At 35.5% G+C, this 22,847-nt stretch overlaps 1 protein-coding gene across 3 annotated transcripts in view; it reads left to right on the plus strand.

Moving 5' to 3' along the window:
- The window catches only part of EDEM3 (ER degradation enhancing alpha-mannosidase like protein 3), a 69,831-nt gene that overhangs the window by 17,596 nt on the left and 29,388 nt on the right, over window positions 1-22,847 (plus strand). For all 3 annotated transcript variants that reach the window (XR_014146451.1, XM_081824721.1, XM_006732904.3), the window contains exons 3-9: window positions 1,565-1,665; window positions 2,627-2,666; window positions 7,754-7,866; window positions 8,841-8,994; window positions 14,287-14,421; window positions 16,708-16,813; window positions 22,652-22,749. Coding sequence is in view for 2 of the 3 variants with exons in the window: in XM_081824721.1 (XP_081680847.1) it covers window positions 1,565-1,665; window positions 2,627-2,666; window positions 7,754-7,866; window positions 8,841-8,994; window positions 14,287-14,421; window positions 16,708-16,813; window positions 22,652-22,749 (747 nt within the window). In the remaining variant the exon portion in view is untranslated. The remainder of the gene's footprint in view (window positions 1-1,564; window positions 1,666-2,626; window positions 2,667-7,753; window positions 7,867-8,840; window positions 8,995-14,286; window positions 14,422-16,707; window positions 16,814-22,651; window positions 22,750-22,847) is intronic.

Here is a 22,847-nt window from a genome sequence, read left to right on the forward strand (position 1 = left end):
GGCTCGGGTCATTGATCCCAGGGTGCTGGGATCGAGCCCCGCATCAGGCTCCCTGCTCAGCGGGAAGCCTGCTCCTCCCTCCTGCTCTCACTCTCTCTCTCTGTCAAATAAATAAATAAAATCTTAAAAAAAAAAAAAAAAAGCTTAAAGTAAAGCACCAAAACAAAGTTGAAAGATTAACAAAAGACAGGAGAAATATATTTACTATATAAAACAAACACAATATGTAGAGTGTCTTGGCCAATAAGACAACCAATAGAAAATGGACAAAACATATAAACAGACGTTTCAAAAAAATAGCAATGACTAATACAAAAAGATGTTTATCCTCATTAATAATAAAACTTGAGATACCATTTTTTACTCAGGAGATTGGCAAAATATAAATCATTGGTCATCTCCTATGTTAGAGTATTGTAGGGATGTAAGTTAGTGTCTTCAGTTTGATGGTTATCAGAAATTAAATATCCATACCTTTGGCCCATTGGGTCTATTTCTAGGGATTTAATCTACAGAAATACAAGCATATGTACAAAAGATATATGCATATAGATGTTCATCGTAGCATTGTTTAGTGAGAAATTGAGTTCAATTTACGTGTTCCTCAATAGAGGAATAAATGAATAAATTTTAGTGTATCCATACTTGGGAATACTGTGAGGAGCAGGTACCATGAAGGATCATGGGCTCTAGAGTCAGGTTGCCAGGCTTAAATTCTGGATTCATTATTTACTAGTTGCATGTCTGGACTTACTTAACTTCTCTGGCCTCAATTTTCTCATCTGTAAAATAGGGATAATTGAATCTGTTTCGGAGGTGTGATAATTAAATGAACTAAACTGTATAGAACAGTGCTTAGAATGTAAGTACTCAGTAATATTAGCTAATAGTAAATGATCACTTTTTGTTAAAAAAATACATTTATAAAATTCTAACATGGAAAAACCCCATTGTGATTTAAGTAAACAAATTTTAGAGCAATGTGTGCATATGGCATGAGCACCTGTTTGTAAATAAAATGTAAATTATGTATGTGCCTGTATTTTAATGTATGTGGATAAATTTGGAAGCATAAATGCCAGTCTTAACAGTAGTTACCTTTGAGGAGTGAGATTTGGTGGAGCGGAAGCAGATTATCAGATTTTTAAAGATATTTTTTAGTATTTTTTTCTTAAGCATGTATTACACTATAAATTAAAAAAAAAAAGATTTTATTTATTTATTTATTTGACAGAGAGAGAGAGATAGCGAGAGCAGGAACACAAGCAGGGGGAATGGGAGAGGGAGAAGCAGGCTTCCCGCCAAGCAGGGAGCCCGATGCGGGGCTCGATCCTAGGACCCTGGGATTATGAGCTGAGCCGAAGGCAGACGCTTAACGACTGAGCCACCCAGGCGCCCCACATGATAACTAAATTTTTAAAAAAGATCCCATAGACTAAGAATAGTAGAACTTCTGACTAACTTCCATCTTACTTTTTTTAAAATAACTGCAAGAAGGTTGTGTCCTAGGTGATGTTTGCTTTCTCTTATTTTCCTCAGTCACTCACTATAATTTTCCTTGCAGGAACATGCTTACCCAGCTGATGAACTCATGCCTTTAACCTGTAGAGGTCGTGTTAGAGGCCAGGAGCCAAGTCGGGGTGATGTTGATGACGCCTTGGGAAAGTGAGTATTATTAACACAGTGGATGGTGTGGCATCTCAGGCTTCCGAAGTCGTAGACTTCCTAGATGCAGCATACAGTTGTATTTCTGAGGGTTGGTTAAATATCAAGGACTGCTTTAAGTATTAACATTAAACTCTTATTTCCTTCTGTTATCTTTTATAAAAAATCATTTTACCTCTTAGATCAGTGAAAAGTTAAGTTGCTAAGATGAATATAACTTTTGAAATGTATATAAAGTCATTGACACATTATAAAGTGTTGATAGTTTAGTATTTTTTATATTTATTTTTTAAAGATTTTATTTATTTGAGGGGTGCCTGGGTGGCTCAGTCGGTTAAGCGTCTGCCTTCAGCTCTGGTCATGGTCCCAGGGTCCTGGGATCGAGCCCTGCATCAGGCTCCCCACTCAGCGGGAAGCCTGCTTCTCTCTCTCCCTCTCCCACTCCCCTTGCTTGTGTTCCTACTCTCGCTGTCTCTCTGTCAAATAAATAAATAAAATCTTTTAAAAAAAAAAAAAGATTTTATTTATTTGAGAGAGAGAGTATAGCAGGGGTTGGGGTGGGGGGCAGAGGGAGAGGGAGAAGCAGACTCCCTGCTGAACAGAGAGCCCAATGTAGGGCTTGATTCCAGGATCCTGGGATCACGACCTGAGCTGAAGGCAGATGCTTAACTGATTGAGCCACCCAGGCACCTTGACAGTTTAATATTTTTATTTGCTTTAAAAAAGAGTTAATATATTTTCTATTCATTTTGAAAGATATGTAGATACACTGAATATTAAACGTCATGTTAAGCCTTTTCAGGTGCCTTCAGTGCTTTCTAGGTTACATTGTACTATAGATGCATGGAAGTACTAGCTAATAGAAACTACCAGTCAATAAGGCATAGATACATCTGCTTATACATTCATGGATAAAATTCAGAATTCTAATGGTTTGTATCTCATTATACTTGTTTCTTAGATTTTCCCTGACATTGATTGATTCTTTGGACACTCTTGTGGTAGGTTTGATTCCTCTTGAATTTACTTATTTTATAAATTTCATAATTTGTACACTCAAAATATTATGAATACAGTCATTATGCAGTAAGTCTGAAGTAGAGGTTTTCAGAATTTAAGGTGTTCTGAGCTTTGCTTCTAAATAGTTATTTCACACTATTGAGTTATGTCATGTGAATATCCAGTGAAAGTATGCAGAAATCATGGAGATATTGAAATAATTTATAGGCATGTTAACTTATGTGATGGCACTTTTAATCAGGAAGGTTGTTTCCCCATTATACAAGGAGGTTGAAGCTATTGGAAGAAATTAATTCTAGAAAATACCACTGATATTCTTGTTCCAGAATGGCATGCCACAATGATACTGAAATTGTTAAACTAGAATTCTTATGTTCATTAAAAAAATTAATTTTTTTCCCACTGGTGATTTTTAGCACCAAGTGATCATTTCTTGGCAATCCTTTTCAACCTCATGGGATACAAAATCATTTTAATTAATTCTGGGGGGGGATGGTTTGTAATGGCAGAGGATAAAGATTCAGTTCTAGATGTCATGATTTCTAAATACGGTATCTTTCTAATTTTCTACTTTGAGATCACTTACAATATAAAAGTAGGCTTGTTTCAGAATTTTCCTTAAGACCTGGGTCTCAACTTTGAGTAAATGTCTCAAGGACTGATTAATATTTTAAAAAACAAAACAAAAAAATCTTTGGGGTGGCAGGAATTTTTCAGAATTAAGCTTTTCTTCCCACTGTTGTTTCCACGTTCTTTTTTCACTGGGCATTTTCTTTTTCTTTTCCTTTCCTTTCCTATTCCCTTCTCTTCCCTCCTTCCTTCTATACCAGTGTCTTAGGAGGATGGCCTATGAAGTTTTAAAAAATATCCCCATCTCCCAAGTTACTCTGATTTAATTATTCTGGAGTGCGGCTGCGCATTATTATTTATGCCTTTAAAGCTTCTCTTTGTAGAGTGCTGCCTTGGTTGAGAAGACCTTTTTGTTGTGAGGACAGCCGTTGTTTACAACTTTTACAGTTGGGTCAGGGTTTCAAATGTTGACTCCGTTTTTCAGAGATTAAAGGAATGTGGGAACTCTATTATCATGACTGTGAGAATGAGAGAATATTTGTATGCCTTATTTTTGGTTTAGTGGTCCTGTGTGTTCTGCTATACTAGGGCTTCCTCTCAAATAAAAGACAAAGGTGAACAAAATATGCTGGGAGGCACAGATGGCCAGCCTGGGAGAAACCAAGTGGTGTACTTACAGCTGTAGCTGGATTATACTCCCCAGGTCTACTTTGACATGGGGGAGTAAGTGAGGAGCAGTAGTTGTGTATTAGGAAAGACCATAGGTGAACTTAACTTTGTTTCTCATTCTGTCAGCTTGGCTTTATCCTTCCAGATAGCAAATTCCCCATCATCTCCCTGTAAGTTGGTTTTCTTGAACATGGACCTCGGATATCATATGCTTTAAAAAATCTTATCAGAAATGACGGGGAAAAAGGTAGTTTCAGGCTGCATAACTCCTAAATTTAGAAATCTGTTGGTTTCTAATTGAGTATCCATTAATTATTACAGAGGTTCTATCTTTCAGGTTTTACCATTTGTATACTTGGCACTGATTCGCGGAATATGATCCCAGGACCAGCAGCAGCAGCAGCACCGGACAGCTTGTTAGAAATGCAAAATTTTAGCGCCTCATCCCAGACATGCTAAATCAGACAGTCTGGGAGGGAGGCCCAGCAGTCTGTTTTTTAACAAGCTTCCAGATGATTCTGATGTATGCTAAAGTTTCAGAAATACTGTATAATGATGCAGTGCTTTTTAAACTTCAATGTATTGCAAGTCACCTAGGGATCTTGCTAAAATGCAGATTCTGATCCAATAGACTGAAGGTAGGTTCCAAGAATCTGTGTTTCTGATAAGCTGCCACTTGGTGGTGCTGCTATTGCTGGTTAGCAGACCATATTCTCCATAATGTGTGGTATAAACTTGAGTTCTGGCTCCTTGTGGCAGGTAGTAACAAGAAGTGATCACATAATACTGATATGTGTAACCTTGGTCAAATTAATTAACTTCTCTGGGCTCCTGTTTTCACCTCAAAAGGGCCTAGACTAGATATCTAAGTTTCCTATGAACTATAAGGTATTATTTCTTACTGATCTTTGGTTCAGATTCAGATAAGTAACTCCTATTTGTTGAAGTTACCCTCAAGAAGAGTTAAGAAAGATTGATAAAGTCTTACATTTAAAAAAAAAGATACTTTATAAACTCTTTAAATTTTAGTGTCTTCAAGTAGGAATAACCTAAGTAACTTATATATCATCATAACTTTGAAACATAAAAATTCACTTTGAATTTTTATTCCTATTTTAAACATTTTCTTTTTAATTTAAACAGAGGAATTAGTTTAGAAATATTTTTCCTACATTTACGGAATTGTTTTGGTACATTTTATTAATATACTTATTATTATTTCTTTTTTTCTCAAATATTTTTATTTATTTATTTGACAGAGACACAGCGTGAGAGGGGACACAAGCAGGGGGAGTGGGAGAGGGAGAAGCAGGCTTCCCGCTGAACAGGGAGCCCGATGCAGGGCTCAATCCCAGGACCCTGGGATCATGAATTGAGCCAAAGGCAGATGCTTAACCAATTGAGCCACCCAGGCGCCCCACACTTATTAATATTTCTAATTTACTTTGCCTTTACTTTGATTATTTTTTTATTTTTTGATTTATTTGAAAATATTAATAGACCATATCACGTGTGACAGTACATGCAACTCTGCTGTTTTTATTTTGGTCATACCATAATATGTTAAGTAGAATTTCTGTTGTCATAGTTTGGTCTTTAAATTTAATCTGTTGTTCCTCATTCTAGCCATCTAGTTTTTATTGATATAATGAAGCCAAGAACTAAATTTAAATTTATCTTTATATTCTACATTACCATGAAATCTGTAGAAAGGAAGATATCAAAACAAATTAAAGATGATGAGGGAAAGGAAGAGACCTGAATTCATCTTTGCTCTCTGCTAGGAGCTTAAAAATCTTATTAAGTAATAGAGCAGTTGGAATGAATTTTCTCACTAATTATGGACAAAGAGAACTCTTTCCACTTTTATTCTCCGTTGAAACAAATAACATTAGTATAATTTTTGGGAGTAATTCTCAGGAGATAGACCTAGGAAGAAGAATAACATTAACAAATTGATACTAAAAAGTGTATGTGTAGGTGAGTTGGGAGTAGCACAGTTGTGTTTCATTCTAAAAGTGATTCAGGGCTGTATACATCTGCACTTGTTGCTGCAGAATTGACATGGATTTAGAGGTTGACAAGGAAAAGCCGTCAATTTAAAGGCAAGCTTGATAGTATATTTTACTCAGGACTTACCTTAAATTTTACTTTTACTTGAATTTTAGTCAGATATTCTTATGGAATGTTCTATACCTAAATTAGAATCTTTGAAGAAAGCAAGTGAAAAAGCACTATAAAATATTATCAAACAAAAAGATTAAACAATCAAGTAAAGGAGAACTACTTTTAATGGATCTGTGGTCTAAATAACATGTAATTATGCAGCTGTTACCGAACAATCTATCACAACTGCTAACTCAGGAAATGAACAGGTAAGGCCTGCAGACTGCCTCGGCCAACTGCTCCCTCCCTGGGAATGCTGAGGGAGCTGGACAGTCAGAAGCATAGCTCCTGGCTGGGTGTGCCAACACTGTTTAACAGACTCAGGTAAACTTGTGGCAAGAGAAGCCAGTAACTCAAAAGAGGAGGATTTGGAAAAGAGAAGTGGAGAGATTTATTTCAGGTGCTGGCAGCTGGGGGAGGTGGCAGGCACAGGCCTTAACAACCGACCTCTCCACAGACATGGTGGACACCTAGAGTTTTATAAGGAGAGGTGGGGGAGTAGGAGTATGTACAAGAGAGCAGGCAGAGGGTGTGATCATGGGCTGGGGGTGGGGTGTCGGAAGGTGTTCAGCCCATGATCATGGGCAGGGAAGGGGACATGTAGGGTGTGGTCTTCTAGGCATTCCATTGGTATCAGGGCTTTTCTGGTCTGGCAGTTGGAATGTTCTGGTCCCTGCAAAATGTCTTGTCAATGACTCAAGAAAGTGTGATAAGCAGTAAGCACAATGGGTTGTAGCTAGAGCATGAGTTAAGTGGTCTTGTCTATTTCTGGTTTTAACTGTTGGGGTCAGTAGTTGAGCAAGAGAGCTTTCTGACACAGCCTTGATTTTGACTGAAAAATCAAAGCAACTATGTAATGCATTGGCCCCTTCATGGAACTGATTGCAAGAATCCACAGAATTCTTAACCTAGTCAGGATTCTAGACCCCCATGGTAATAACAATAACAATAATGATATTAAGCACTTATTAAGTCAGGCACTCTACTGAAAATACTTTACATATATTACCTCATTTAAGAAAACAATCCTATAAGAGTAGATATTTCTTCTTTTTATGGATGAGGGAAGAGGCTCAGAGATGGAAGTCACTTGACCAAGATTACACAGGTAGTGAGTGAAAGAAACAGTTCAAAACAGGGCTTGCTCTTGATTACAACATTATACTCCTCCTTAGTTAGGGGTCAGGGCATCCACGGGTAAAGATGGCAGGTTGTGTGTGGTTTAGGATCAGTCAGTCATTCTCTGAAGGATGTGCTCTCTCTTGAGAGTAAGCAACCTTTAAAATAATGTTTGGTGAATAAGATGGTTTTTGTGTTGTTTTGACTTGGAAACCAAATCCTGGTAGAGCTCAGCTCATGTAGCTCTAGGTCATGGGTTATATATTAAGAAACCAGTTAACAGTTCCGATGATGATTGTTTTAAAGTCTTAATGATTTCCATGTATCTAAAAGAGAAATATATAATGATTCCGTATAATGTAGGCATTTAATTTTGGGGGGTTTTAGATACCGCGTTTTTATCGGAGGCTTAAGGGAAACATTTTGTATGTGTCACTTTTTAGAGTCTTAATGTATTAACTTGCATTTACTAGTTCATTCTAACACTACTTATTTTTGACTTTTGGTGGAAAAGAACTTTATTTTCATAATTTTCTTCTCCTAGGTATTAAATAAAACTAAAGAATTTGAAGATGCGGTGAGAAAAGTTTTAAGAGATGTTAATTTAGATAATGATGTAGTTGTATCAGTCTTTGAAACAAACATCAGAGTTCTTGGGTAAGTATGTAAGACACTAAAGGTATAATTTTAATAACAGAAAAGCCTAGGGTAAACTGTTTATTTCTTGATGGTAATAAAGCAAGATATTTCTTATGTTTAAAAGATAAAAGTTGGGATACTATGAAACAGAGGCTGTAGGATGACCTTGCATTGTATGAGGCACAGACAGCAGCAGACTTTGGAAATAGTTGCAGATTCAAATCAAAGGTAATCCCATGTATTGTTTAAAAAGGATTAGAGGTTGAACATTTGCATATTAGCTGTATCTCAGGTTTTTCGCTAGTTTACATAGTTTTCTAATCTTAGCCAGCACCTCTTCAGGCCAAATGAAATTAAATGTATAATACTACCTCTCAACTAAACAGTTTGAAATGCTCTCAGGACATTTAAAAATATTGAATTACGGGATTTATTAATTCAAGTTTCAACATTATTAAATTTTTATATTTAATGGTTACTTTTATGTTATTGTAACACATTTCCTTTGTCAGACAGGTAAAGTGAGTCTTTTTCAGTTTAGGAAATATTTATGTAGCTTTTCACAGAGTTTGTTAATCTATTTAATACAACGTTGGGGAGATTTTTTTAATGTTATACTGTAAGAGTTAAAGATTACGTGATGATATCATTAAGTTAAATTTAAAAGTTGTTAGAATCAAATATCAAGTTTCTTAAAATAAGTGATTTCTAGGATATTCTTTTTTTTTTTTTAAGGATCTGCTTTAAGAAATTTTAAGGTATTTGAGAATGCCAAACACTTTACAGCAGATAGAATATCTAAAACTTTTTTGTACTGTCTGTGTTTTGCCATAAAATGCATAGCCAGAGTTAGGTAAAAAAAAAAAAAAGTTCTTCTGAGGTCTTTCCTTATGTATGCTAAATTGTTGATAACAAGATACCCACATCTTTTTGAGGTGGTGACTTTTAAGTATCTGTAAGAAGTGGATAATGTTTCATCTCTGTGATTGTAGGGGTCTTTTGGGTGGACACTCATTGGCAATCATGCTGAAAGAAAAAGGCGAATACATGCAGTGGTACAATGATGAACTTCTCCAAATGGCAAAGCAATTGGGTTACAAACTTTTACCAGCTTTCAATACTACCAGTGGCCTTCCTTATCCAAGAGTAAGTAATTCTGAAAAATATGGCAGTCTTTCTGTACTTCTTTGCTGTCTTAAAAAAATGAATTTTTGTAATTGGAGCCATTGTTCATCACCTGCTTGAGGCTGAAGAAAAATGTTTCTTAGCTATATAAAACATTTATATTGACATTTCAGTTTTGCATTTGAGTGGTAGGAGAGTTTAGATTCATTTAAGGCTTTTATGTGTCACTGTGTAACAGATTAGGTTATGCTGCAGAAGGAAGAGACAGATGCCAGACTAGAATTTGGGCACAGAATTATTTGTGCAGAAGATACAGTTGAAACAGTGAGAGTGGGTGCTGGCTCTCCAGAAGAGGATATGGAAAGAACACAGGACAGAGGGGGATAAGGAGGAAGTAGAGCGGTGGGGAAGAGAGTGTTCAGAGACTCAGGAGGAGAACCACACAGTAGTAGCTATGGTGTGATGAAATCTTACAGCCTCAAAAGGAGGTGTTTTATTTCTTTATTTTTTTTATTTTTTATTTTTTTAAGATTTTATTTGTTTATTTGAGAGAGAGAATGAGATAGAGAGAGCATGAGAGGGGGGAGGGTCAGAGGGAGAAGCAGACTCCCCGCTGAGCAGGGAGCCTGATGCGGGACTCGATCCCAGGACTCTGGGATCATGACCTGAGTCGAAGGCAGTCGCCTAACCAACTGAGCCACCCAGGCACCCAAAAGGAGGTGTTTTAGAAAACAGTAGGAGAATTAGATGCAAACAGAGCCTTAAAGGATGTAATGTGGGGGAGAATAAAGAGGAGGGAAGGGCTCAAACTAGGTGAAAACACAGGACCATTCATTTTGAGATTTCTGTATTGGTAGTTAAAGAGAGGTGCAGCAGAGTCAGTTGAGGGAGTTTTGTTTTTCCCCCCAAGAAAATGTTATATTTAAAGCAAAGGGAAAGAAGCCATTGAATAGGGAAAGAGCTTTCTATGCTGATTTATTTCTTTATTATTTTTTATTTATTTGAGAGGAAGGGCAAGAGAGAGAGAGAGCATGAGCGGGGTGAGGGGCAGAGGGAGAAGCAGACTCCCCGCTGAGCAGGGAGCTTGATGCAGGGCTCGATCCTGGGACTCCGGGATTGTGACTGGAGCCGAAGGCAGACACTTAACCAACTGAGCCACCCAGGCGTCCCTGATTTATTTCTTTATTAATACTATTGCTCTCTCCCTCTTGTCCACGTTAGACACCCCTGCCATTACTAAGTTGTGATAGTTTTTCACAAAAATTATGCTAGTTGAAGCCAATATAATTCCTAAACTATTGTAAATACCTATCTTTCTCTTTTCTCTCTGGTTTATTTAGAGACTTACAAAATTAATCTTACTAAAACAATTTTAATCAAACTACCCCCAGAAGTTTTACTGACTCCCTATTGTACAGAGTATCTTTTAACTTTCAGAATTCATTATGGTTTGGCCATAGGCTTTCTGACCTGCTCTCAGAACCTCACACCCCAATGAAATGAGTGTTCCATTTCAGCCAAAAGAATCTATTAGTGTCCCCCCAAACACCTAAGATATGTTTTTCTTTGTTTTTTGTTTTTTTCCATTTCCATGCTGTTAGGCCTGTCACCTCTATTACCTGGAATAACTTTTCTCCCACTGTAAATCAAGTAAGACTCACTTTCACCATCAAAAAACCTTTGACTGGAGAGACAGCATAATATAGAGCAGTGCTTTTCAAACTGGAGGTCATAGCATATTATATTACCCACCAACTTAGTGGATTGTGACCAACACTTTTTGTTTGTTTGTTTGTTTAGTGAAACAGACTATTTATTAGATCTCTTATTTAAATTTCTCACTCTTGATATTTTGAATAGCTCTTCCGTGAACATCTTTATACAGATCTCTTTACTTCTTCCATGGGATAAATTACTAGGAGAGGAAATAGTAAGTCACAGAAATAGGGAATGTTTTTTAAGGCTTTGGGTACTTATTGTCCAGTTGTTCTCCAGAAAGGTTCTACTTTTATAGTTACTCAGTGTTTTATAAAAGTATATGTGTCGTTGTACTGTTGCCAACAGTGTGTATTGTCGTTATTTTGCCAAATGAATGAGAAAAGTCTTGTTTTAATGTGAATTTCTTTGCTTTTTAGTGTGGTTAAACTTGTTGATGTTTTTATTTTCTTAGCATATTAAAATCAAAAACAAAGTTATTTCAAATAACCTAGATGTTTATTTAATTGAATTTACTGTTAGTAGATACTTTTAGTTTTTGTTATAATTTGATGTGCTAAATTTTGGGGAATCTAGCATTTCTTCACTTTTGTCATAACATGAGAAACAGGAGAGGAATTAAAACAGTAGCTACTAAGTATTGTAGTAAAATAAAGAAAATGTATTATTTTTTTATACTCTGAAGTATCAAGAAAATTTTAAAAATTGCTTTTTAGAAGAGGACTACAGATAGAAACTAAGTGTCTTCCTATCCTGCCTTCTTCACACTTACGAGCTTTTACTCATGAAACTATGTACAGTCTCTCTTAGATATGCATACATAATTGATAGTACTGCATTAGTGTTTTTAACTCAAGAATTTGCTGGACAGAAATGATATTTTAGTGGGTAATGGTCATTTGTTACATCTACACATAAACCCTAGAGGTAGTCCACACTTTGGGATGCCATTTCCTCAACGTCAATTAAAAGCACTTTGCCAGTTTTTCATTTAAGACCTCATTTCTAAGGTCAGGTAGGTGATTATATCCATAAAACACAGGGTTAATGACAATTCCATTTTGATTTTGTAGATATTTTAGGGGTCTTTTGGGTATAGCAAATATATAATGTAGATAAATTTAGTGTAGGTAATTTAAACTTCTACCTTTTAATAAAAAACGTTCCTTTTTAAGAACTACTTTGTGATTCCCAGGACATAGGACCAGGAGGGAGAAACCAGGTTCCAAATTCCTTCTCAGTACAAAACCTTTATTATACTTTTAACCCTTTTTGTCTGAAGCCCTTCAAGTAAAGGGCAATAAGCTCCTTGTTTCTAACTTCTACATGACTAAGTGGATGCTCCTACCAGTGCCCTCTCTACACCTGTCCTCTGAGATCTAGTCAGGAGGACTGCAGCTTATCTAACCAGCCTCTAGAGCAAAATTCAACAAGAGGATTAACATAAGCAAAAAAGGCACTCAACCCTTTTTCCTTGTCTTATAGAACTGGTAGTGCCTCCTGGAGGTTTTGCATTTGGAAGTTGTTTAATAACGCAGATCTTCAGCGTACGAGATGGAAGTGATATGATACTATGGATAGTTGTATTAAGAAATAGTCCTTTTACATCATTTAGTAGCGACCATCTTGGGACAGTGAAGACTATAATGCAGTATACAACCGTCTTAAATATTTTTAATGTACAGAACTTCAGTGAGTCCAAGTATTTCCTTTTTTTTTGTTAAGAGAAAAGATACTAAAAATGGGATATAAATGTTTCCTGTCTTGCCTTTGCTTTCTCATGACTACTTCCCTGGACTTTGCCATTTGTTAGCCCTCAGCTACTCCCAATCCAGTGATATTTTATCAAATATCGGTGATATTTCTTCTCATTTTTAGATCTTAGCGTTTGTTGTTAGTTCCATTTGTTTGGCACTTATTTATGACTTTCCATTATTAGTTCCCGTCTCCATTTATATATCTGTCTTAATTGCTCTGTCTGGATTTTAAGCTCCCCGAGGACTTTGTATCTTAATACTCTCCACATAGTAGATACCTATTGATCAGTTGATTGTAATAATTAATAGAATTAACCAGAAAATATTTTTCACTGTTGACTCTTATTACAAATATTTATAAAAATTATTACACTTTACCTTAGTGCAGTTAATGTAAATATTTTATTATTGAGGATGTCTTCATTTTAAAGTTTATTCTTTTTTTTTTTTTAAGATTTTATTCATTTGAGAGAGAGTGCACAGGTTCGGGGGGGTAGCAGAGGGAGAGGGAGAAGCAGACTCCCCGCTGAGCAGGGAGCCTGACATAGGGCTCCATCCCAGGACCCTGAGATCATGACCTGAGCTGAAGACAGTCGCTTAACCAACTGAGCCATCCAGGCGCCCCTTAAAGTTTATTTTTAACATCAATTTTAATTCTGTTGGTAGAGATATAGGTAACATAAGAGGACAAGGGATGATTTCCATTCTGGTTTTTGGGGCAGAACTACCTAAAGCCATTTATTCTTTCAGAATTATAAATGGTAGAGATAATTATGAATTTGAGTGGGGATAGAGAGATACTTCTAGGCTAATAGGACATGGAATATGATGTAAAATGCCTCAAGTGACATTTTGGAAAGTGAGGTGAATGGCCAACATAACAATCCACTCCTCATGTCTCCCCTACATTTCACTTTTGTTATTTGTTTATTTGTGGTGAGTGGGTATTATCCCTGTCTCCTTGCTTAGATATCCCTAGTGTTTGGACCCTGTTAAGGTAATAGGCATACCCAGCAATTGATTTCTGCAGATAAGTTGAAATATGACTTTGTTTGAACTTCTCCTTATAGAGTCTGAATAATAACTGATCTGGAAACACTTGTATTTGATGTTTTTGTTTACATGTGGAATCCTTGGTATATGCTTGCTCTTTTGTGATTTATTTGGACTGCAGAAGACCATTCGAGTTTTAATCAGTTTCTAGTCAGTTTGGTTCTGGTTAATCTGGGTTTATAATGTAGTATAATTTGGCTGTCTTTGAATTATAAAAAAAAAAAAAAAATACTCCTTCGAAAAAATTTTCTTTGTGTTGCTTGATAGCCTGTCAGCAAGGCAATATACTCTATACTTCAAAATTTTTAAAACATGTAAACAAAATTTTAATCCCCTTTTAAACATATACCATAACTTAATCAGTTTTTTTTTTTTTGCTGTGAAGGACTAAGATAGTATTGGTTTTTCATAAATTCTCAATTAAATCTAATTTCTTTTAGAGCTAATCTAGTTTCTTGTTCTTATACTAACTAGTTCAAACTGTCCACAGAATCAAATTGTTACAGAAGGTATTTTCTCTATGTAATTCTTATATGGGTACTGAATTTTGGTCTCATTGAGGAAGGAAATAAGGGAAAACTTATTTACCCCATGAAAATTGTATGTGTAGAATATACTTCTCTACATGTTAAATTGGAAAGTCACAAAGATCATCAGGTTTCAGTGTTTAGGTATTTTATGACTTATTTCCATGATTTGATGACAAATCTTGATTGAAAAATAATCTCTTATCCAGAAGCCATTTTCTCTCCATAGTTGCTAATGATAATCTTCTGATTTTATTTAGATTAATTTAAAGTTTGGTGTCAGAAAACCGGAAGCTCGAACCGGAACTGAGACAGATACCTGTACAGCTTGTGCAGGTACCTTGATCCTTGAGTTTGCTGCTTTAAGTCGGTTCACAGGAGCGACAGTATTTGAGGTTTGCTTTTCATACAGCCTTTGATCTTTGGGGTATTGGGCATAACTAACTTTATATCCTTTTTTCATTGCTCAAGTACGAGGATTATCAGTTGGAGGATTACTGTCATTTTAGTGAACTTTTGTCTAGGTTCCATCATATGGTTTTTATCAAAAAACCCAGAAGTCATTGTGAGGTAGATACATATTAATACAACTTGGCCTTTTTTCACAAACTATAAATTTTTAGGTTTATTCTTAGGAGATTCCAGCCATATTATATGAATTTGATATCACAAATGTCTTATGAAAAACTGTCTTTTTGTTTTATTTGTTATACTTCTAGACGGTCTGTTGCTTTTCTGAAAAGTTCACTGAAACAGTGAAATTTTTGCACTTGTCTTGATAGAGTCATATCTGTAAGTTTGTTTACCCCAAGGTTAATGTTATTTCTTATCCAAAAGACTTAATATTCGCCAAGTAATTCGTTGTAGACTAACTATGTCTCACACTTTTATCTATTTGTTTAAGCATGTCATTGTGTGCAATAGTATCACAAAACACCTTTTTCAAACATATGACTTAGGAAGATTTTTAAAAATTCAGCAAATGGCACGCATAAAGCAAGCAGAAATAGGGAATGTATACCAGCATTAGAGACATTGGATCTGAGTGTAAATAAAACAAGTCAGGTGGTCTTTGTGCGTCTATATGTTCAGGGTGTCGAGGACAGACTTACCATATTTGGTTTAATTTTTATTCTGTACTTTGCTGACATATTTTCCTTTCATTGAAAAGTATACTCACTTTTGCACTGTCTAATTTGAACTACAAACTCTGAGATACTGATGCATTTATAGGTTAGGAAAGTGAGATTCAAAGAGGATATGATGCAGAGTTATGGGTGAATGAGTAGAATTGGAATTAGAATCCATGCCTTTCTAAATTCAGAGCTCATACTCTTTCCACTGGCCTATTTTATACTTATGAGTAAATCTATTGAAAATTATGATCTCTTTAACTTCATGAATATATAGTAATTTATTGTAGGAGAAGCAACCTGATGCAGTTGACAGCGTCAATCTAATACAAGGTTGGCAAACAACAGCCTTGGGGCCAAATCTAGCCACTGCCTATTTTTGTGAATAAAGTTTTACTGAAACACAGCCATGCTTATTTATTTGTGTCTCTGACTGCATCTGTGCTAAAGTGACAAGAGTTGAATAATTGTGATAGTGACTGTATGGACCCATAATGCCTAAAATACTTACCATCTGATGAAAAAAGTTTGCTGACTTTTGGTCTAATATATAAAGAGATATGAATTCTCATATTCCATAATTCAGTTTTAAACTTTGATTTCACTGGGCCTGTTTTCTTAGCTGTAACATAGGAACAGGGAAATAAAATCTTTATGAAACTTTCTGGCTCTGAAATTATAGCATTTAATTAAAGCCATAGTCTGCTTTGTTTTCAGCATAAATAAATTAATTCAAGAACTAAGACTATTTTATACTCTGTTCTTAAATCTGCAAAGTGGCAAATTGGTTTAATGATTTTTTTTTCTTTTATGGAAGTACTTCTCCAATGCTAAATAGATTCATGTTCTGAAATTAAGTTTAACTTAGAAACTCTCCTGTACATGTCTTACGCTTTTATGTTTTATAACATCTTTTTATCCAAAGCTAAGAATTTGATCAGAAATTATTTTAATTTAGTGGCCAATGGATAAAAATAAGTGAAAAAAAAGAAAAATGGTGTCATAAGGTTAGGTTTGGTATTGTCAAATGAATACTAGTGAATTTATTTACCTTCACTAACAAAGTTGCATGCTGTGTAAAAAGTGGGCTCCTGAAATGCTTGTTTGTGTTTCAGAGATGACATACCAACTTTGGAATTCTCTTCTAATTCTCTAAATAAGAGTATGTAAGGAGATTTTCACTTTGTATTTAAATGATAGAAATTATTTGAACAAGTGCATTTAATTATGGCAGCAATTAATATAATTTAATAATACATGTATGTGAATTGAACTTGCACTACAAGCATAGACGAACATGATGGTCTCAAAGTGAGATCACTGCCACTAAATAGTATTTAGACTCATTCTTTTTAACTAGGCTTGATTGGCTGAAAAAGAGCCAAGATTTGACTTGTAAGGAAATTTAATGTGTATTATAAATGATTATCATAGGAGTTTTATATAATCCTTAAAATATTCTGTGGGCCTTTGACTTTGGTTTCTTTGTTTCCTATTTGCCAGAGACATGCAGTTCTTCAAGTATGCTTTTCTTTTTTTTAATTATAGGAATACGCAAGAAAAGCTCTTGATTTTCTCTGGGAAAAAAGACAGCGAAGTAGTAATTTAGTGGGTGTGACTATAAATATTCATACTGGAGATTGGGTAAGAAAAGGTATGTAAGTTGGGCTTTTTTTTTTTTTTTCATGTAAGTTGGCCTTTTTAAATTAAGCCTTCACATCCTCAGAATGGTTGGGAAATAAAGGATTTTCATTTGTTAAAATAATCTTTGGGACAGTATAAAGAATCGTTTTTCACCAGATTGCTGGAATTTTAATTTAACCTGATTTTCTTCTTTGGGACCAAATAATAGCACCCTTATTCTAGATGGACTTACTGTTTTATTTCATACCTTAATGGGTATAGCATTATAGATATAGAATATAGATGAAACACTAGAACTAGTTTCCTTGAGAACTAGAGAATCAGAATACCTCAGTCATCTCAGACTAAGTGGGAATCTGCATTTAATAATTTATCACTAGATGTTATTGAAATGAATTGGAATCATGAGATAAATGTTACATGAACAAACAGGATATAAAATTATATAAAGAATATTAATTTTAGGGTGCCTGGGTGGCTCAGTCGTTAAGGGTCTGCCTTCGGCTCAGGTTATGATCCCAGGGTCATGGGATCGAGCCCCGCATTGGGCTCCCTGCTCAGTGGGAAGCCTGCTTCTCCCTCTCCCACTCCTCTTGCTTGTGTTCCCTCTCTCACTGTATCTCTCTCTGTCAAATAAATAAAATCTTTAAAGATATATATATAACTTTATCTTTATAAGACACCCCTATACAGCATAGATAAATGGAAATATACTAGAATATTTATTCTTAGTAAGATTATCATAATTACTATCTATTTAGTATTATGTAAGATTTTTCCAAATTTTATCTAAATGGTCCCTGAAACTAATCTGAATTCTGGCTTCAGAATTCTGCCATTTCTTTTCTGTTTTTTTAACCTGCTTGGAACTCAGGTGCAAATTAATTAGTTAGAATTAATTTTAAATTAATCATAATCCTTGGTTTTTGACAACACTCATCATTGGTCCATGCATGGCCCATTTTACTTAGGCTTTTTTTTTTTTTTTTGAAGATTTTATTTATTTATTTGTCAGAGAGAGAGAGAGCATAAGCAGGGGGAGTGGGAGAGAGAGAAGCAGGTTCCCCACTGAGCAAGGAGCCCGACATGGGACCCGATCGCAGGACCCTGGGATCATGACCTGAGCTGAAGGCAGATGCTTAACTGACTGAGCCACCCAGGTGTCTCTCATTTTTAATAATGTAATAAGGACCCACAAATGGACCATTACTTGACAACATACACTTCTGCATATGATCCTTGACACTCTACCTCTGCAGTCCCATGCCTCTGCCTTCTCTGAAATAGTCAGCATTCTTATCTTCTACTGATCATTTGCTTTTAATAAAGTTTTATTGCATCTCTATGTATTCTTGAAAAGTGTATTTTTGTTTTGTTTTAAACCTTATAAAATCATATCACATCATGCATACTTTTGAGACTTTTTTCTCACTTAATGTATTGCTAAGATTCATGCATATTTTTGCATAAAGGGGTAGGTTTTTTTTTTTTTTTGGACTGCTGTATAATATTTTATTGGATGAATGAACCACAATCTGGGCATTTAGATTGTTTCCTGGATTTTACTATTGTGAATAGTAGTGCCATGAATATTTGTATGTTTCTCCTGTTGTACATGTGTAAGAGTTTTTCTTGGCTATGTATGGAGGAGTGGAATTTTTAGATCATAGGATAAATTAATGTTCAGCTTCAGGAGATAATGTCAAAATTGTTTTCAAAACCGTTTTCCAAAGTTGTTTTGCCACTTTATACTTCTACTAGCAAAATATAAGAGATCCCCTGGATCAACATCCTCTCCATTGAGTATTATCAGACTCAAAAGGTTTTGCCAATGAAATAGGTATATAAATGATTTCCCATTGTAGTTTGATTTGTATTTCTTTGGATCACTGATGATGTTGAACACTTCTTGGTATTTATTGGTCATATAGGTTTCCCTTTTTTTGGTATTGATGTTCTTGTATTTTGTCCATTTTCTATTCAGTTAGTTGTACTTTTAATGAATACTATTGATACCTATATGATACTTACGATTTATGTGATAATTATCCATTAAAATTTATTGATGTTTTCTTTTTGGCCTAAAACGTGGCCAGTTTTTTTTTTTTTTTTCCTTTCCCCGGAGAGAGCGCGTGCGCGCGTGTGCATTGGCATGGGATTGGGGGAGGGGCAAAAGGAGAGGGAAAGGGAGAGAGAATCTTAAGCAGGCTCCATGCCTAGTGTGGCTAGGAGCCCAATGCAGGGCTCGATCTCAGGACCCTGAGATCATGACCAGAGCCAAAACCAAGAGTCAGATGCCTAACCAGCTGAGCCACCCAGGAGCCTCAAACATGGCTGGTTTTTGTGAACATTTTGCATGTGCATTAAGAAGTGTATATTTTCTCATGTTGGGTAGAGATTTCTATGTATGTCGGTTTGCTCAGTTAACGTTGTTCAGATCTTTGCTAATTTTCTGTTTGCTTGACCTACCAAGAATTAAGAAAGGTAGATAAAATTTCTGATAGTGATAGTGGACTTATTAATATCTCCCTGTAGTTCTGTTTTGCTTTATATATATTTTTGGGTGCATTAGTCTATTTTATTGGGTGCATTCATTTAAAATAGCTCTCTCCTTAGTTGAGAGAAATATTTTTGTATGTTTTGTTTTAAACATACAAATGATTTAAAATATTTCATCATTATGTGGTGATTATCTCTAATGTTCTTTGTCATACAGTCTATTTAATCTAATAGTAATACAGCTATATCAGCTTTATTTTGCTTAATTGCCTGATAACTTTTTTTCTGTCCTTTTACTTTCAGTCTTTGCAGGTGCTCATGCTCTAAGTGTAACGCTTATAAAATTTATAGATTTTTTTTAAAAAGCCAATTTGTCAGTCTTTGTCTTTTAATTGGTGATTTCAGTCCATTTACGTTTACTTCTGTTTTTTATATATTTGGACTTATACTATCTTAATTGTAATTTCAGTGTGTTCCACCTTTCCGGTTTTCTTTTTAATCCTTTTGTTATTAAATGAAACCTATATTTACCTCCTAGTAAGACATGAACTTTAGCATGTTCTCCTTTCTCTGTCTCCCTCAGCCCCAACCTCCACCCTCCGTTTTGTTAATATTATATAGTTATTTAGTTCTTATTCACTATGAATATGTTCTTTTTTCTTTTGGGCATAGTGCAGCCCTCCTTTCTCTTTCTTTAAAGGTAACAAGCTGTCGGGGCGCCTGGGTGGCTCGGTCGTTAAGCGTATGCCTTTGGCTCAGGTCATGATCCCAGGGTCCTGGGATCGAGCTGCACATCAGGCTCCCTGCTCAGCGGGGAGCCTGCTTCTCCCTCTCCCACTCCCCCTGCTTGTGTTCTCTCTCTCTCGCTGTGTCTCTCTCTGTCAAATAAATAAAATCTTTAAAAAAAAAAAAGGTAACAAGCTGTCAAAGTATTTGGTCACTTGTACCGTGTATATTGCTCGCAACATCTGTTAGATTTGTCTCCCTTCTTACTTAAGTATTTATCCCTGGTTTCAGTAGCTTTTAATAGTTTCTGGAGGCCTTTTATGCCTAACAATTTTATTATGCTTTCATATTTGAGTGACAGTTTGACTGTATATCATTTTCTGTTATCATTATCAAGTTCTTTTCCTTCAAGTCTTTGAAAATACAATTCTATTGTCTTACATTGTATTAAAAAATCTGATATTATTCTGATTTTTATGCTCTTATGTGTGTGATCTACTCTTCCTCTTTGGAAGACTAAGAATATCAAAAGCAAAGAGAAATTTCTAAAAATGTCACTAATTTTTGGTGTAGAAATTTCTTTAGCTCTCCTTATGATATTCTGTAGGTCCTTTCTATTTAAAATCTGTTTTTAATTGCTGAAAACTGGTCTTATTTATTTAGATATTCTTTTCCTTTTTATTAATCTTTCTTTTTGTAGTTCCTGTTACCTAATCACTTCTGTTTCTGTCCTCCATATATCTTATCTGTATATATATATATATATATTTTTTTTTTTTTCTGCCTTTTTTTCTTCTGGAAGATTGCTACATGTGATCTTCCAGTTTGCTGATCTGTTCCTCAGTTGTATCCTTTCTGCTATATATCCCATCTGTTTTGTTACCTAACTGTTATATTTTTTATTCCATGTATTTCTGCCTGGTTAAAAATTTTTCTTCGTGGGGTGCCTGGCTGGCTCAATTGGTAGAGCATGAGTTCCATCCCCATGTAGGGTGTAGAGCTTACTTAAACATTTTTTTTCTTCTTATTTTATATTGTTAATATCTTCCCTATCTTTAGTATGTCTATAAGGCTAATTTTAAAATTAAATAATTTAAGGGGCGCCTGAGTTGGCTCAGTCGTTAAGCGTCTGCCTTTGGCTCAGGTCATGGTCCCAGGGTCCTAGGATTGAGCCCTGCCAATATTGGGCTCCCTGCTCAGTGGGAAGCCTGCTTCTCCCTCTCCCACTCCCCCTGCTTGTGTTCCCTCTCTCTGTGTGTGTCTCTGTCAAATAAATAAATAAAATCTTTAAAAAAAAATTAAATAATTTAAAATAAGTGTGCCTGTTCTATTATTTCTTCTTCTGATAAATTCTTTTTTTTTTTTTAAAGATTTTATTTATTTGAGAGAGAATGAGAGAGAGAGCACGAGAGGGGGGAGGGTCAGAGGGAGAAACAGACTCCCCGCTGAGCACGGAGCCGATGTGGGACTCAATCCCGGGACTCCAGGATCATGACCTGAGCTGAAGACAGTCGCTTAACCAACTGAGCCACCCAGGCGCCCCGTTCTGATAAATTCTTATTCCAGCACATTCTTTTTATTTTTAGAAAGTCCTGTCATGTTTTTTGGCCTATAAGTTTATGTTCCTTTTTCACCTACTCTGTGGGAAGGTCAGATTCCAATCCCTATCATCCCCAGTGATCTTAGGGATGAATTCTAACAAATTTTTTTAAAAATAACAATGCTTGGACCCCAGGAGATCCTGATTTAATTGATGCTGAATGTTCCCTGGGTATAGGGATTTCTCAGATTGTAATTGTAATTATAATTTAAATTGTAAACTCACCAACCTCAGGAATTATGGGGTAAGAATGTCTAAAATTAGGTCCCACCTTTTTTATTCAATTCCTTATGCAGGATTTTAGTGCTGCCCTGATTTTACTCCTGAGGAGACCTGGAACACAGACCTGAGTTGTAGCAAGTGTAGGAGGAGATGTGTCTTAAGATAGTGGTTGGGGAGAAGCAAGAGCAAAGCTCTAGCAGTTTCCCTCCTATTTGATTCTTTCCTAATCGTGTCTGGCTGCCTTCCGCTCCAGGCCAAAGCCACCCTCTCCCCAACCTGCCCTGCCTTAGTTTCTTTCTTTGGTCTTCAGTGATGATCTTGGAGGAAGAAGCCAACACCCATGTTAGTTGCAGCAATTAAAATTGGCATCTCCAAACAGCAGCAGTCTTGATTTCATATCTACTCTAACTTTAAAGATTGATGTCTTACTGATTAAGGATCTAAGTGTTTAAAAAAATGCATAATAGTCCTCTCTAATGTTTCCTTTTTGGAGTTCCTCACTGAGAAAATGAGCTTTGAAAAACTTCTTAAAACTAGTATCTCCTACTTTTAAATAAGACTTACATAACCAATTTTGCAAGTACGATTCTTCTTTTGTAAATATACAAACATCAGCAAGGAACCATTGTTATTCATATAGTAGGGTTAATATTTCTATAAATGTTGAATTTTTACTTTAAACAATTCCATGTTTAGACTAATGTTTTATTCTTAGTGTACTAATACCCTCACTTGTGCTCTGTCAAGAGTTTTTAAGACTTGTTTAATAAAGAATCACATTTATATGTATTTTTTCCATAGATAGTGGAGTTGGAGCAGGGATTGATTCATATTATGAATATCTATTGAAAGCCTATGTCTTGCTTGGAGATGACAGTTTTCTGGAAAGATTTAATACAGTAAGTTGATCTAATTTTATATTAACTTTAGAGCCAATTTTATTTGAGTGCCAGATTTTGATAGAAACTGAATTATCTGAGTAACAGTCTGAGAAATA

This window comes from Leptonychotes weddellii, chromosome 6, assembly GCF_054177405.1.
Source record: "Leptonychotes weddellii isolate Sample4059 chromosome 6, ASM5417740v2, whole genome shotgun sequence".
Taxonomy (NCBI): Eukaryota; Metazoa; Chordata; class Mammalia; order Carnivora; family Phocidae; genus Leptonychotes; species Leptonychotes weddellii.